The following is a 16,146-nucleotide window of genomic DNA, read 5'->3' as shown; positions in this document are numbered from 1 at the left end:
ACTGGAGGGCATAGGTTTAAGCTGAGAGGGAAGAGATTTAGAACATAGGAAAAAATCTACAGCACAATTAGGCCCTTCAGCCCACAAAGCTGTGCCAAAATTTAATAGGAACCTGAGTGCCAACTTTTTCACCCAAAGTGTGGTCCAGATATGCAATGAGCTACAAGAGGAAGTGTTTGAGGAAGATACATTAACAACTTAGAGGAGTATATAGATAGAAATATTTAGAGGGATGTGCCAAATGAGATCAAATGGTAACTTGGTAAATAAATGGCAAATTGATTATTATTGTCATTTGTACCAAAGTACAGTGAAAAACTTGTTTCTGCATCCTAACCATATAGATTATTTGACTAAGATAATACAAGAGAAATAAATAACAGAATGCAAAATAAAATGTGCATAGAGCAGTTTACAATGAATCACCTTGCTCTGGTGCCATCTTCCTTTATCTCAAGACCTTAGAGACAATTAAAAATCTATTATAAAATCTCACATCTTTCTTACATCTTCTCCCAGAAATATTCTGTATTGAAGTTCGGATACTTTTGGCCAGCAGCATTAGTACTTTGTATCTGAAGTAGATTCTTGGTGGGGAAAGCTGGTCAGTGAGATTTGGTCCACTGTATATCAACTCTATAGAAAACGTTCCTTCATCATTTCATCACTGTAAGTCAATGGTAAATATAATGTTGAACAACTTATCAAATTTCAGAAAATGGTTTAGATTCTGTGTTCTAGTTCATAAAGTGAAAACGAGTATTAATAAAAGAGAAAAATAAAATTGTTGGCCAATGTGCCCATCTTCACAAAGCTACTCCCTCTAGAGTATGACGAATTTAATTACCATTATGGAACAGTCAAGAACAATATAACAGTCATATATGGAAATACATGTGCATAAAGAGGACTAGCGTAGTTATATCTTGGTTGACATGGACCAAATGAGTGAAAGGTCTTTTCCATGCTGTACATCACTATGCCTCTGAGGATAGGACAGTAGATGTTGACTGCAAGGACTTTAGAAAGGCACTTGATAAGGCTTTTCATTGTAGGTTGATTAGGACAATTAAAGTACATGGTGTTGATGGCGAATTGGTACTTTGAATCCAGAACTGATTTGCCTAGAGAAGACCAAACATTGAGGTGAAAAGACTTCATTTTGTATGACCAGCAGAGTTCTGCAAGAATCTTTACTAGGATCTTTATACTTTGAGACATATAGTATATAGATGAGTTGAACAAAAATGTAGATGGGCTGGTTCATAGATTTGCAGGCTATACAAAAATTAGTGGAGTTATAGACAGTGAAAAAGGTTACGTGAAGCTAACACGAGGAAATCTGCAGATGCTGGAATTTCAAGCAACACACATAAAAGTTGCTGGTGAACGCAGCAGGCCAGGCAGCATCTCTAGGAAGAGGTACAGTCGATGTTTCAGGCCGAGACCCTTCGTCAGGACTAACTGAAAAAAGAGCTAGTAAGAGATATGAAAGTGGGAGCTTTCCCACTTTCTACCTACTAATAATCTATATCCTTCCATTCTCAACATATGCATTTGTCTTCCTAAAAACCTGTTGAATACCAATATTGTATCTGCTTCCAATTCTACTGCTAATAGCCTGTTTACGATACTTACTAATCTTTGTAGAACATTTGCCCCACACAGCCTTTTTAAACTTCCCCCTTTCACCTTAAAGCTATGCCTTGAATATCCTGGGGAAAAAGGGTTCTGGGTGAATATGAAAGCTCCCAGTTTCATATCTCTTACTAGCTCTTTTTTCAGTTAGTCCTGATGAAGGGTCTCAGTCCGAAACGTCGTCTGTACCTCTTCCTAGAGATGCTGCCTTGCCTGCTGTGTTCACCAGCAACTTTTATGTGTGTTATGAGAAGCTACATCTGGATCTAGATCAGTTACAGTTACAACAGAGAAATAACAGATGGAGTTTAATCTGAACGAGTGTCAGGTGTTACACTTTGTAAAGTTAAAGGTAAAGGAAAAATAGGCAGTGAATGGTAGTTCCTGTAACAGCATTGATGTACAGAAGGACCTTGGGATCCAAATCCATACCTCCCTGAAGGTGGCAACACAAGTTGATGGAGTGGTAAAGAAGTTGTATGGTATGCATACCTTCATCACTAGGGGCATAGAGTATGAGTAAGGAGGTCTTGTTGCACTTGTATTTAACTTTGGTTAGGCCACATTTGTAGTTGTGGTCACCAGAAAGAGATGCAGACTTTGGAGAGTGTGCAGAAGAGATTTCCCAGTATGATGCCTAGAATCAGAATCAGGTTTGCTATCACTGAGGTATGTTGTAAAATTGATTGTTTTGTGGCAGTGGTATAGTACAAAAACTTTAAAAAATGATAAGTTACAATGACAAACACAAAAATCAATCAATAAATAGAGAGTATTAAATCAAAAGGAGAGGTTGGACAAACTTGGATTGTTTTCTGTGGAGCACCAGAGACAGAGGGGAGGCCTGAGGACTATATAAACTTACGAGAGGAGATTCACCCAGAACCCTTTTTCCCCAGGATATTCAAGGCATAGCTTTAAGGTGAAAGGGGGAAGTTTAAAAAGGCTGTGTGGGGCAAATGTTCTACAAAGATCAGTAAGTATTGTAAACAGGCAATTAGCAGTAGAATTGGAAGCAGATACAATATTGGTATTCAACAGGTTTTTAGGTAGACAAATGAATATGTTGAGAATGGAAGGGTATAGATTATTAGTAGGTAGTAGGGATTAGTTTAATTTGGCATCATATTCAGTACAGACATCATGAGCCAGATAGCCTGTGCTGTTCTATACTGCTCTGTGTTTAAATTGGATCTGATTAATCTCAGTTACTGAAAGAAACAAAGTGCAATAGTACAAGCCATTTTACTGATTTAAGAAATAAAGCACAGTTTAACAAGATAATGTTAACTTGGAGGCATAATTATATAAGGGGATAGGAGGCAGAAAGTGGTGGTGAACAGCTGTTTAGGAGAAAAGGATGTAGATCCCTGAGGTTTAATATTGGGATATTGTTTTTCCTTTTTATTTCCCAGTCTTGCCTCCCTCCTGTGTTGTGAGAAATATAGTATAAGAGAAGTCTGGGTACGAAGTGGCGTACAATATTAAAATTTGTAAAGGATATACAAGTTAGTAATTTAGTTTCAGCAGATTTTTGGTAGACAATGCAAAGGATTAGAGTAGATATGACTTAATGCAGATAAGCATGAAGCAATTGTACAACACATTGGTGAGGTTGCATTTGGAACATTGTATTCAGTTTTGGTTGACTTGCTATAGAAAAGGTATGACTAAGCTAGAACAAGTGCAGAGAAGACTTATAAGGATATTGCTGAGACTTGAGAGACTGAGTTATGGAAAGAGGTAGAGTAGATTGGGTCTCTTTTCATTGGAACATAGGAAAATAAGAGGTGTTTTTTATTAAAGGAGTGTAAAAATCATGGAGTCAATGTGCATTTAGTCTTTTTCCCAAAGTTGGAAAATCAGAAACTAGAAGGCATAGCGTGGGTGAGATGGGAGAGATTTAATAGGAATCTAAGGGGCAACTTTTCACCAAGAGAAAATGGCTGAGGCAGGTATACTAACAACCTTTAAAAGACACCTGATCAGGTACATGAATAGAAATGGTTTGGAGAGATATGTGATTGACTTACTGTGATCAGCATTACTATGACTTAGTGTACTGGGAAAGAAATAACATGCAGTCAAAGCATTACTAAGGGAGGAAGAAGAGCAGGGTGACCAAAGAGATAGTGAGAGGGGTTGGGAAAATTTGTGTTGTATGGTGCTTATTCATGCTCTTAAAGTTGGTAGCCAAATCAATTTGGTATCCATTTTAAAACCTGAAGATCAGTGGTTGAGGCTTTTAGAGGATATGCATGATGCTTCTCAAGTTGATAATGGGTGAAAAACTTTGGGAAAGAGACATTTCAAAGACAATACAGTGGAAATATTAATTCAGAAACTCATTCCATGAAATGTTTCCATAAACGCAGAGGTCATGGTTCAAGCTGCAGGAATGAATATTGCAGGTTCAAGCTTTTTAAACTTGCCCCACGTAGCCTGCATTTAGAATATAACACTTCAGGCTGCAGAATAATATTTAGATTTTAGAGAGGATGCAGATGAGATTTCCTGAAATAATTCCATTTATACAACTATGTAAAGAGCGAAGAGATGCTGAATTCTTGTCTCTTTATAGAAGAGGATATTCCAAGACGACCTGATGAAGGTATTTAAAATCATAGAAGTTATGGATCAAGTAAATGGAGAGAAGTTGCTCCCACTAGCAAAGGGTCAAGAACCATGGTACATTGAATAAAGGTGATTGGCAAAAGAACTGAAACTAACATGATGAAAACTTTTTATTACACCACAGCATGCACTGTACTTGCAACTGGAATTCATGACCAGAGTAATAGTGGAGGCAGATTCATTGTTGATAGTCGAGTGAAAGCTGGGTACAGGTAAAGAATTTACAGGACACTGAGAAAGGGTTAGGGCAAGTGGGACTAATTGAAGGGCTATGGGGATATAGCTCCAATTGTGATGAACTGGGTGGTCTAAATGGCCTCCTGTGTTATGACAGTCTACAGAGTGCAACTTTATGCAAAGTGTTCACTACAGAATAATAAGGAATGATCTGTGCATTTAATCAATAATAATCATGCTGTTTATTGCATTAGAGGGTGGTAGCTGGGAGCAATTTCAGGACATAATTTCTATAAATGTGAGTGGGTCAGGTGTTTTGAAAACCTTGGTTTGGTAACACGACAATAGGAAGTGAATGCCAGGAGAAAAAGTCCCAGGCTCTAATTCCAATGTATTTTAACGAGCTCATATATGTAGCCACAGCATCGTAGTCAGCATAGTCACGGTGGTTGGAAGTTCCTGTAATGTACTGTTCTATGTTCTAAGGTTAGGGCATGGAATAACTTTTCAGCAGCCTGCAAATGCTTACCTGCACTCATACCATGTTCTAAACAGAGGAGTTCCAACATTTGTCCTACAAACTCAACATGTAGGCCCTGCTTTTAGGCTTTTTTCTCCTGACTGTGTTCTATAATGTACATCAACTAATTTCACTATGGTAGGACGAGCTTCAAATAAGCAGAATTGCGACAGGAGTGATGTCATCTCTGCATTTTATGGACTGAGCATTTATATGCTGTGCATGCAACATTAAAATATGCAGTTTGCAAAAGAAATGCGAGCCCTGAGGATGTAAAAATAAACTGCTCTGTGATGCAACTCTGGCACACTAGTCCAAAATCACAAACTCCCCATTGTTCTCTGCTGAGAGCACCGGACTGGCCAATCAACTCTCTTCTAGGTTGGGGAGAATCCAAACTGAAAAATCAACAGCAAAAATATTCCTGTCTATTATGGCAAGTGCTAGCTAGAGATCTACTTATTCATAATGAATGGCTGAGTTAAGGGTGCAGGGTGAGGTGTGCAACTACTTGGGCCATCTCAGGTGAACCTAATCTCTCTTCATACATGTCGGATTTCCAGCAAGGAGAAAACCCGGCAGCTGGACAGGACCACATGCTATTTTTTCTCCTTTCTAATCCAGTGGTATTAAAGTCAAATTAATTGTGCTTGTATTGCAACTCTGAGTAAGGTCAGGTTGTAAGGGTGAAACTTGAGCCTTTTCCCATCTGAGTAGGTAAGATGCTCATTAAGTACCTTATCAAGGTGTCAGATGAATGCAATTCAACATTGATTTTGGCACCTCAGTACTCTCTATTTGTTACAGTTTGTTAATCTGCACTTTTAATGTATGTTTGTGTTTTGTCTGTAAATGGTGTACTTTAATTTACATCAAATCAGATGAAGTAGAAGTATTAAATAATCCTTTGAAGATAAGGATTTTGAAAACATTTTCATCATCCATTATGCTGCATTTGGGTAATGTAAAAAGTAAAGCAAAATTAGATCCTCTTAATCTTTCACCAGACCATTTGTGTTGGGTAACCTGACATCTGTGGATTGTTATTCTAAATTTGGATTAGTTTGGACAGAATCCAAATAATTAAAATTAAACTCTGGTCTGATCATTGGGCACAAGCACAACTAATGAAATGTTTGGTGTATTTTGTACATTTCTCAGAAATTATTCTTTTCTTCGAGACCAAGAAGCAGTTAACACTTAAAACTGCCCTAGTTAACAGATTGTTGTCTGCTGAACAAGCGGCTTTGAATTGCAAAGACGAGAAGTTCATTTGTGATTTTGTGTGCAGTTGCTGTGTGAGTATAAGGGTTGTATTTGTTGTCAGTGCTGTTCTTCTTTGGGGTACAGATTTCCTTGGTTGATAAATGTGTCAATTGTACTATATTGGAGATGACAGGTAGTATAACAATTCTGTTACCTTAATAGAGAATGAAAATATTATCTGATTGTGAAAGTAAGCCAAAATATGGGATGGGAATCTATATTAGATGATTTTCAGTCAGTGTCTAGGCTGTGAAGCAGGAGGTTGAGGACACAATTTTTACCTTAATTGATCGTACTTAATTTTTAAGTCAAACTTACTGTTGAAAGGTTTCTGGTATCATTGACCCTGAATTTAAATGGTTCTGTATAAACTGAAGATCCATTTACTTTGAAGTTATTCAGTGTACATGAATATGTCCAGGTGGGAAAAACATTAGCGATCAGTAATCAATTTACCTGATCAGCTTCTACCTCAAGGACTAATCTGTGGCAGGTGAGAACTTGGGTTTTTGTTTCGATCAGAGTAGAGACAAATGTAAACAATATTAAGTCAGTATAAATGTAGAACATAAGACATGAAAAATATCAGTTTAACGATTAGTATTGCAAGTTTGAGACTTTGCTACAAAGTGATTTTTTCTTGAGGCCACATGCAGCAATATTAGATGATGCCTCCCCATATAGGTGACTGCTGGATGTATGGTAACAACATTCATCAAGGTAAGTTCATTTATTTTGTAATTGCCCTTCCTACAACCCTTTCTGACCCTAAAGCTCTATTGAACGTGGTACCTCTCCCAGATCTCCTCCCTAAGCCCCTTCATCTTCCTTGAACTATCTGCTCATCCAAACCTTTCTCAACCTACTTCATTATTTTTCAAGCAAATGCTGACACAAAAGATCTGCCTGGCATCTCAAATCAACAATTATAACTATAGATTTTTACTGATTCTTGCTTTGAATTATCAGAACTTGATAAATGTTATTACTTAATTTCCTTCTTTGACACCCCTCTCAGTAAATCCAGGTTTTGCCAATCTTTGTAACTCTTCTAAACCTGATTAAATATTGAATTCACCTTGTCTAAATCACACTCATTCACAATCCTTTGCTGTAAATTTGATTGAATCAGCAGATAAACAATTGAATCTGTTCCCAGATATAACTTCCCCTCTTGCATCCATCCCTGCTTACCCTGTTTACAAATCCCTTTTATTTACTGGAGTCCCCAATACTCTGTATTGCAACAGTTCACTCTGGCTCCTGGTGTCTCCTTCTTTCCTTTTCACAGGTCTATAATTCCCTCAGATTCTCAAACTCTCTTTTCCTCATGTTCACTCAAGTCCCTGCTGACCTCTCTGTCCTTACTGTGCAATCGGTTCCCTGATGTCCGATATTCTTCAAGGTAGTATGGAAAATGAGCATTAGAAAGGGAAGGAACAAGGTGATGATTTTGTGACTTACAGTGAGAGCAGGAAAGGGAAAGACCTGGTGTGGAAAGAGATATGAAAGCACAGGCACAAAGATGGAGAAAACAACACAATTCAATGACTGATCGTTGCAAATGATTTCAGGCTGTTCAGTAAAGTAGTAAATGAAATGTTTAATAATGATTACTATACTATGTTTTCAATGAGTCCATGACCTTAAATTTTCTGAAGCTAGTTTAGTGCATGGTGGTAACAAAGGAGATGGTCATGCAAAAACATCGATAGTGAGACCAGTGAGTCTCACATCAGTTACAGGGAAGCAACTTGAGAGGATTCTTAGGGATAAGATTTATGAATATTTGGAAAACTATGGCCTAGCTAAGGGTAGTCAGTATGGCTGTATACAGGACAACTAATTTTTCTGAAGAGGTAATAAAGGTGATTGATGAAGATAGAGCTGTGGATGTTGTCAAAATGGAATTAAGGAAGGCCTTTGAGAAGGTCCCTCATGAAAGGATCATCCAGAAGATTAAGATCCATGGGATCCACAGTGACTTGCTTTCAGATTCAAAATTAACTTGCCCTTAGAAGATAAAGAGTTGTAGTCAACAAGACTTATCCTGGCTGGAAGTCCATGACGCATAGTTTCTGCAACGATCTGTATTGGGATCTCTGTTGTTTGTAATAAAGATAAATGACCTGAATGAAAACGTAGATGGATGCATTAATAAATTAGCAGTCAGTACAAAGATTGGTGATGTTATGAAAAAAGCAGAAGATTGCCAAAGCATACAATGGGATATAGATGGGTTGCAGATATAGTGGGGAATGGCAGATGGAGCTTAATCCAGCCAAATGTGAAATGTTGCTCTTCAGGATTTCAAATGTAAATGTACAGTAAATACCCTCTTAAGGGCAAGACCCTTAACAGTACAGACAGATCTTGGCATCCAAGTACATGGTTTACTGAAAATGACTGGACAGGTTGATAGGATAGTAAAGAAGCCGTATCACTTTCTTACTTTATTAATTGAGACATTGAATGCTAGAGTCGGGTAGTGATATAGATAGATAGATCGATATACTTTATTTATCCCGAGGGAAATTGGGTTTCATTACAGCTGCGCCAACCAAGAATAGAGCATAAATATAGCAATACAAAAACCACAAACAATCAAATAACAATATGCAAACTGTGCCAGATGGAAGTAAGTCCAGGACCAACCTATTGGCTCAGGGTGTCTGACCCTCCATGGGAGGAGCTGCAAAGTTCGATGGCCACAGGCAGGAACAACCTCCCGTGACACCCAGTGTTGTATCTCGGTGGAAAGAGGACCGGGTCGAGACAATAGAGACTTATGGAGAAGAGGAGTTCAGTGGGTAATAAAATGGACGAGCTCACGGCGCTAGCCAGGCGTCAGAGAACATTTCGGGAGTGCAGTGTTATGTGTTTTACTGGAACGGGGCTGCACGAGGACATACCGGATCAAAACTTTTCCATGGACGGCTTCCAGACCGTTTGGGCTGACCAGAAGTGCACTGAGAGCGGTAAGCGTAAAGGAGTTGGGGGCTTACTGTTCTGGTTAATAACGGATGGTGCAATCTGGGTCATATTACGATCGAGGAACGTGTTTGTAGACCGGATATTGAACTTTTTATTGTTGGACTCCAGCCATATTCCACCGAGATACAACACTGGGCGTCATGGGAATAAAACTCTGGTTAGGCTATGTCTGGAGTATTGCATTCAGATCTGGTTACCTCACTATAGGAAGGATATGGAGGTTATGGAGAGGGTGCAGAAGCAGTTTACTAGGATGCTCTATGGGTTTTAAGGCATGTGCTATGCAAAGAGACTGAACAAACTGGTTGTTTTCTGTGGAGCAGTGGTGACTGAGAGGAGGCTGTTGGAAGTTTATAAGATTATGGAAGGCATAAATAGAGTGGACAAGCTAGTATCTTCTTCCCAAGATCAAAATGTCCAATATTAGAGGACCAGCATTTAAGATGAGAGGGGATAGATCTAAAGGAATTGTATGGATGTCTGTAAAAGAAGTCTTTTTTTTACATACAGATGGTGTGGATGTCTGGAATGTGCTGCCAGGGGTAGTAATAGAGGCAAAGAAGCTAGAGGTGCCAAGGAGGCACTTAGATAGGCACGTGAATGTGCAGAGAATGAAGGATATGGGTTTTGTGAAGGCAGCAGGGTTAGTTTATTTCAGCTCTTGTTACTTGTTTAATTTTTTCAGCACCACATCGATTGCTGTGCTGTACTGTTTTATGTTCTAATAACATAATGGAAACATTGTCATAGAGTGGTTGTATCAAGGTAACAGTTACAGAACAAGAGGTGTATGACGATTGCCTGAGGAAATGATCTACCCCAATCACTAGTGTCTGGCACGGACACTTTAGAGTCTGGATCAAGAGTCCAAGTTTTAACATCGACTCTGCAGTTCCCTCCACAGATACTGCCTAACCCTCCAACTTCCTCCAGCAGCTCGTTTTTTTTACTTCAGAGATGTTGGTCAACTTGCAGTAGAGAGTTAATGAACAGAGATGGGAATTAATAATTGGCTTAAAAAATAATTGTAATTTGTTAGAGTAACTAGCTGTGTAATTTCATGCATTTAATAGTTTAGTCTTAGTAAGTTTTTTTTTAAAAAGCAGTGTAGTGCATGCAAGTGCACTGTGCAGTATAGTTTTGACATTGATATGACTCTAATTCCTTTGGACTGACTTTCATAGAACTCCACCTCATCCCAACTCAGTCATATAGGACGGAATGGGCTCTTCGGCCCAACTTGCCAATGCTGACCAAGCGTCTACCTGAGCTAGTGCCATTTGTTGTGTTGTACCTCCAAACATTTCCTATCTATGTGCCTGTTTAAATATCTTCTAACCATTGTAATTGTGCTTACCTCTACAGTTTTCTCTGGCACTTGTTCCATATACCTGCCATCTTTTGTGTGAAAAGGTTGCCCCTCATTTCCTTTTAACTCTTTTCCTTTCACCTTAAACCTATGTCTTCTAGTTTTAACTTCCTACCCTAGGATAAAAGGTGTGCCCATTATGATTTTATACACCTCTATAAAGTCACCCTTGGCCTCTTACACTCCAGGGGAAATCTGAGAAAAGGAAACAAATTCTGAGCAAAATGGGGATTAATTAATCACATCACTGATATTAGCAGCTTGTTTTTTAAAATGTGTTGGTAGTAATATGGATTAAATAAGATAATTTTGTGAAGGATGAATGAACTTGAAATTGAATCTTATTGAATGATTATGTAAAATAATGTAAACAATAATCATGCAGATTTTGAAGATTTAAGTTTGAAGAGTCTGAGACCTGATCCATTAATTACTTTTCTTGTCTTATCTAGGTAATGTGGGTATGCAATTTATGTCGTAAACAGCAAGAAATTCTTACAAAGTCAGAAGCGTGGTTCATTGGAAGTGGAACACCACAGCCTTCTAGTCAGGATGGAGCTCTGAGTGACACAGCTACAGGTGGTGGTTCTGATGCACCAAGGGAAAAGAAAGCAAGACTGCAAGAGCGTTCACGTTCCCAGACTCCTTTAAGTACAGTAGTAGCAGTACCAGAAGCTACTCCACCTGACAAGACTCGGGTATCTGAACTTGCTCGGCAAGAGATGGGATTTGAACAGAAACAGTCTGCATCAAGATCTAGGAGTGAACCCCCTAGAGAGAGGTAATCTTAGAAGTACTGTCACCTGCTTTGTTGTATTCTCAATCAGCAGTTGTCGATCCTGGTGAAATGGGTTGCACATAGCTTTATATTTCCATAAGTATTGAGAAGTAGAAAGGATTAGATGGTTGGTGTTCGAGAAGGATGGTGTACCACATTGGAATGAAGTGGACGGAAAGATTTGCAAGAAACATTGAAATGCGTGGTGAATAATGCTGGAGAGCTCCAAGTACTACAAGCCATATTGGAATGCCATTTCATGGTAATAGCAATAGACAAGACGAGTGCTTAATATTGTCATATTTAAAGTATGAGGGAAGGAAAAACAGGAGATGGGTTGGGAACAATCATTAGGGAGCTATTGTAGTGCAAGAAATAGAGAAATCCAGGATGATATCTATTTGTTTGTGTTTAAAAGCCTCCTATAAGGACCTTCAAACAATGAGAGAGATATAAAGAAGCAGAATTGAAGGGAAATTGTTTTTTGATGATGCCTCTGAGAATGCTTTAACAAGAATGATGTTCATGAAATAAGAAGGTCAATGTCAATTTGGATAAAAAGGAATTCTGATGAAAGGTCTCCTTCAGATTTCCCTCTCCAGAAATGATGCTTGACTGCTTAATTTCCCCAGCATTTTATGTTTATATTACAGAAAATAGAGAACTATGATAATGAAAATTTCTAAAAATGCTTTGAAATCAGAAATGAAAGCAGGAAATGCAGGAATTGCCTTCCATCAAGGAGAAGTTACTGCAGCATAAGAACCAGAACTGGCAGGCTGGGTAACAGCTTCTTCCCAAAGTTATTGGACATCTTCACACTCAGTCAGCTAGCCAGTACACATTAACACCCTGTCTGAATGGCACCCATCCGGCATTGGCCACTTTTCATCTTTTGTTGCTGCCATTTTACATACCTTTACATACTTTGTATACTATTGCTTGTTTTGTTATAATGGTGCCAGTAGCATTATATGGTCTTACATAAGCATGCACCTCACACTTTATCACCCTGCCAGTCCTCAGGCCATGCCATTCAGGGACTTGTGCTCATAATATTTTGTGACTGTATGTGCTGGATCGCAACTATATGTGCTGTGTGTGACTACGTACTGTGCTTTGCACCTCGTCCCCACAGGAACAGTGCTTCGTTTAGCTGTATACATGTGTATGGTTGAATGACAATACATTTCAACTTGAATTTGAAATCTCAGTGGTTAGCTGACTTCTGGGAAAAAAAAAGAAAAAGAGCTAACATTTCAGGTTGGATATCCTTCATCAAAACAAGTAAAGAGAGAAAACGAGTTGAAGAGGACTCCAGATCATTAGAATTTTTTAAAGTAGGATTGGAGGACAGTTAAAGTTGTTCTGCTGTTTAGGGAAGGCTCTAAAAATAAATCGGGAAACTGTAGGCTGGTGAGCCTGACACCAGTAGTGGGAAAGTTATGGGAAGGTGTTCTAAGGGACTAGACATATGCATATTTGGATAGACATGGACTGATTACGGACAGAGCGCATGGCTTTGTGTGTGGTAGGTTATGTCTAACTAATTTTACAGAGCTTTTCGAGGAAGTTACCTGGAAAGTTGATGAAGGCAAGGCAGTGCATGTTGTCTACATGGACTTTAGCAGTTTAAATGGTTTGGCTGGGACTAGATGGGCCAAAGAGCCTGTTTCTGTGCTGTATTTTTCTATGACTCTGGGAGATGCTCTCTAGCCTGCTGAGTTATGATAGTGTTCAGAATCAGAATCAGATTTATTATCACCGCCGTAAATAAAGAGAAATTTGTTGTTTTGTGGCAGCGGTATGGTGAAAGTCATAAAAATTACTATAAATTGCATGTTAAGTAAATAATGCAAAAATAAGCAAATAATGCAATGGTGTTCATAGATTCATGAACCAATGGGATATCTGATGGCAGAAGGGAAGAATCTTTCCTAAATCATTGGGTGTTATTCTTCAGGCTCCTGTACCTCCTCCCTAATGGTAATAACAAGAAGGCGGCAGGTCCTAGATGGTGAGGATCCTTGGTGATAAGTGATGCCTTCTTGAGGCACCACCTCTCGAAGATACCCTTGATGGTTAAGGGTTGTGCCTATAGTGGAACTGGCTAAGTTTATAACCCACTACAGCCTTGGCGAGAAAATGGACAATCCAATCAGTTAGTCAGCCCCGGATAGGAATGGATGGCCCAGTCAAACAGTCAGTTAGTTCTAGAGGAGAATCAACAGCCCAGTCAGCCAGTCAGTCAGCATGTGGCAAGAATATTGAAAGAGTTGTTTGCAAAGCATATGGGACCTTAGTCATCAATAGAGGTACAAAAGCACAAATGGAGGATAGTTAGGCTCAGTCTTTTTAAAGGACCTGATTAGGACGCAACTCAAATATCATGTCTAGTTTTGGTTACCACTCTTTAAGAAGAACTTGAAGGTCCTTGAAACAGTGTGGAGATTGTCTATTCCTTCTGCCACTGTGCATGACCTTACACTTCCCTACACTATATTTCATCATCCACTTCTTTGCCCATTCTCCCAATCTGTCTAAGTCCTGGTGCAGACTCCCTGCTTCCTCAACACTACCTGCACTTCCAACTATCTATGTATTGTCTTCAAACCAAACCAAAAAGCCATCTGTTCCATCATCCAAATCATTAACATACTGTATAATGTAAAAAGAAGCAGTCTCAATACTGACTCTTGCAGCACACCACTAGTCACCAGCAGCCAACCAGAAAAGCAGAATAGGCCCCCTTTATTTCCGCTCTTTACCTCCTGCCAGTCAGCCAATCTTTTATCCATCTTTTTTCCAGTAATACCATGGGCTCTTGTTTTGTTAAGTAGAAGCATGTGTGGCACCTTGTCAAAGGCCTTTTGCAAATCCAAGTAAACAACATCCTTTGTAATTTACTTTGTAATCTTGCCTGTTATTTCGTCAAAAAATTCCAACAGACTTGTCAGGCAAGATTTCCCCTTAAGAAAACCCTGTTGACTGTGGCCTTCTTAATCATGTACTTCCAAGAACACTGAAACCTCAACCTTAATCTATGGTCTCCAACATCTTCCCAACCACTGAGGTCAGACTAACTAACCTATACTTTCTTCTCTTCTGCCTCCCTCCCTTTTTAAAGAGTGGAGTGATATTTGCAATTTTTCAGTCCTCCGGAACTATTCCAGAATCGAGTGAATCTCAAAGGATTATTATTAATGCCTCCACAATCTCTTTAGCTAACCTCTTTCTGAACCCTGAGGTGTAGTCCATCTGGTCCAGGTGACTTAGCTACCTTCAGAACTTACAGCTTCCTAAGCACCTTCTCCTTAATAATAGCAACTACGCTCACTTCTGCTCTCTGACACTTATATTTCTGACAAACTGCTAGGTCTTCCACAGTGAAAGCTGACTCAAGATACGTATTAAGTTCATCCACAATTCCTTTATCCCCCATTACAGCCTCTCCAGTGTCAGTTTCTAGTGGTCTGATACTCACTTTCATCTCTGTTTTACTCTTTATATATCTGAAAAAACGTTTGGTATCACCTTTCATATTATTGGCTAGCTTATTATCACTAGGTTTGAATAAGGCCCATGTGTGGAGAGAGAGACACTGAAGCAGGTTGATAGCTCACAGACTTTAATGCGAACAGTATTTTAAGGAAAAAGAAAACAATAAACACTAGGCCAAACAGGTCTGTTAACTGAAACTCTCAAACGGAAAACTAGCCTTTTAAACCCTTTTACCGATTTATAGAGTCATTGAGTTATGCAACAAGGTAAAAGGCCCTTTGATCCTTGCTGACCAAAATGTATATTTAAGATGGTCCCATTTCTCAGCACTTGGATCACATCCCTTTGAACTCTTGTTATCCATATATGTCCACATACTTATTTAATGTTTCTAATGTACCAGCCTCAACCACTTCCTCTGGCAGCTGCCCTTAGATTTTTATTGAACCTTTCATCTCTAAACTTGAAACTATGTCCTCTAGTGTTCATTCTCAAACCTGGAAGAAGACCACCCACCCTCAAAGTTTTCTTGGAGATCACCCCTCATTCTCCAATGCCCCAAGGACAAATGACCCAGCCTGTCTAATCCCTCCCTATAACTTTGTTACTCAAGTTTTGGCAAATCTTTGTTAATCCTTTTTGCAGTCTTTCCTATTTAATCTCATCTTTCCCATAAAAGAGTGACAAAAACTGAACACAAAACTTCAAGTGTGACCTCACCAATGTCTTGTTCAATCACAATATTGCTTCCTGACTTCTAAATTTAATGCCCTGACTGATGAAGTTCAGAAAGCCAAAAGTCATTTCATTACCCTAGTTATCTGTGGCTCCACTTATAGGAATCATGCACCTATACTCCAAGTTCTCTCTGCTCCATAACAGTACCAGGATCCTTCTGTTCAACGTAAAAATCCCACTTTGAGTTGTATTCCAAAATGTAAACCTCACACTTATCTGAATTAAATTCTATTTGCCTACCTAACTAGCTGATCAAGATGCCACTGCAATCCTCTTCACTCTCTACAATACCAACTATTTTTATGCCATCTATCTACTTACTAGCCATTCCTTGTATATTCTCATCCAAATTGTTAATATAGATGACAATTAACAATGGACCTATCACTGACCCCTGAAGCATATCGCTAGTCATAAATCTCCAGTGTGAGAAATATCCTTCTATAATCACCCTCTGTTTTCTATCCCCAGCCAATTGTGATTCCAGTTTGCTAGTGCTCCTTGGATGCCATGTGATCTAACCTCCAACGA

The 16,146-nt window shown here is 39.0% G+C and overlaps 1 protein-coding gene across 2 annotated transcripts in view; it reads left to right on the top strand.

Annotated features, from left to right (window-relative positions):
• LOC134342316 (regulating synaptic membrane exocytosis protein 1-like) overlaps positions 1–16,146 on the top strand; it is a 622,982-nt gene that overhangs the window by 297,646 nt on the left and 309,190 nt on the right. For both annotated transcript variants that reach the window (XM_063040293.1, XM_063040291.1), the window contains exon 5: positions 11,051–11,379. In XM_063040293.1, the coding sequence (XP_062896363.1) occupies positions 11,051–11,379 (329 nt within the window). The remainder of the gene's footprint in view (positions 1–11,050; positions 11,380–16,146) is intronic.

Source organism: Mobula hypostoma, chromosome 2 (assembly GCF_963921235.1).
Source record: "Mobula hypostoma chromosome 2, sMobHyp1.1, whole genome shotgun sequence".
Taxonomy (NCBI): Eukaryota; Metazoa; Chordata; class Chondrichthyes; order Myliobatiformes; family Myliobatidae; genus Mobula; species Mobula hypostoma.
Note: the sequence above shows the minus strand (reverse complement) of the source record. Positions and strands in the feature narration are given on the sequence as shown.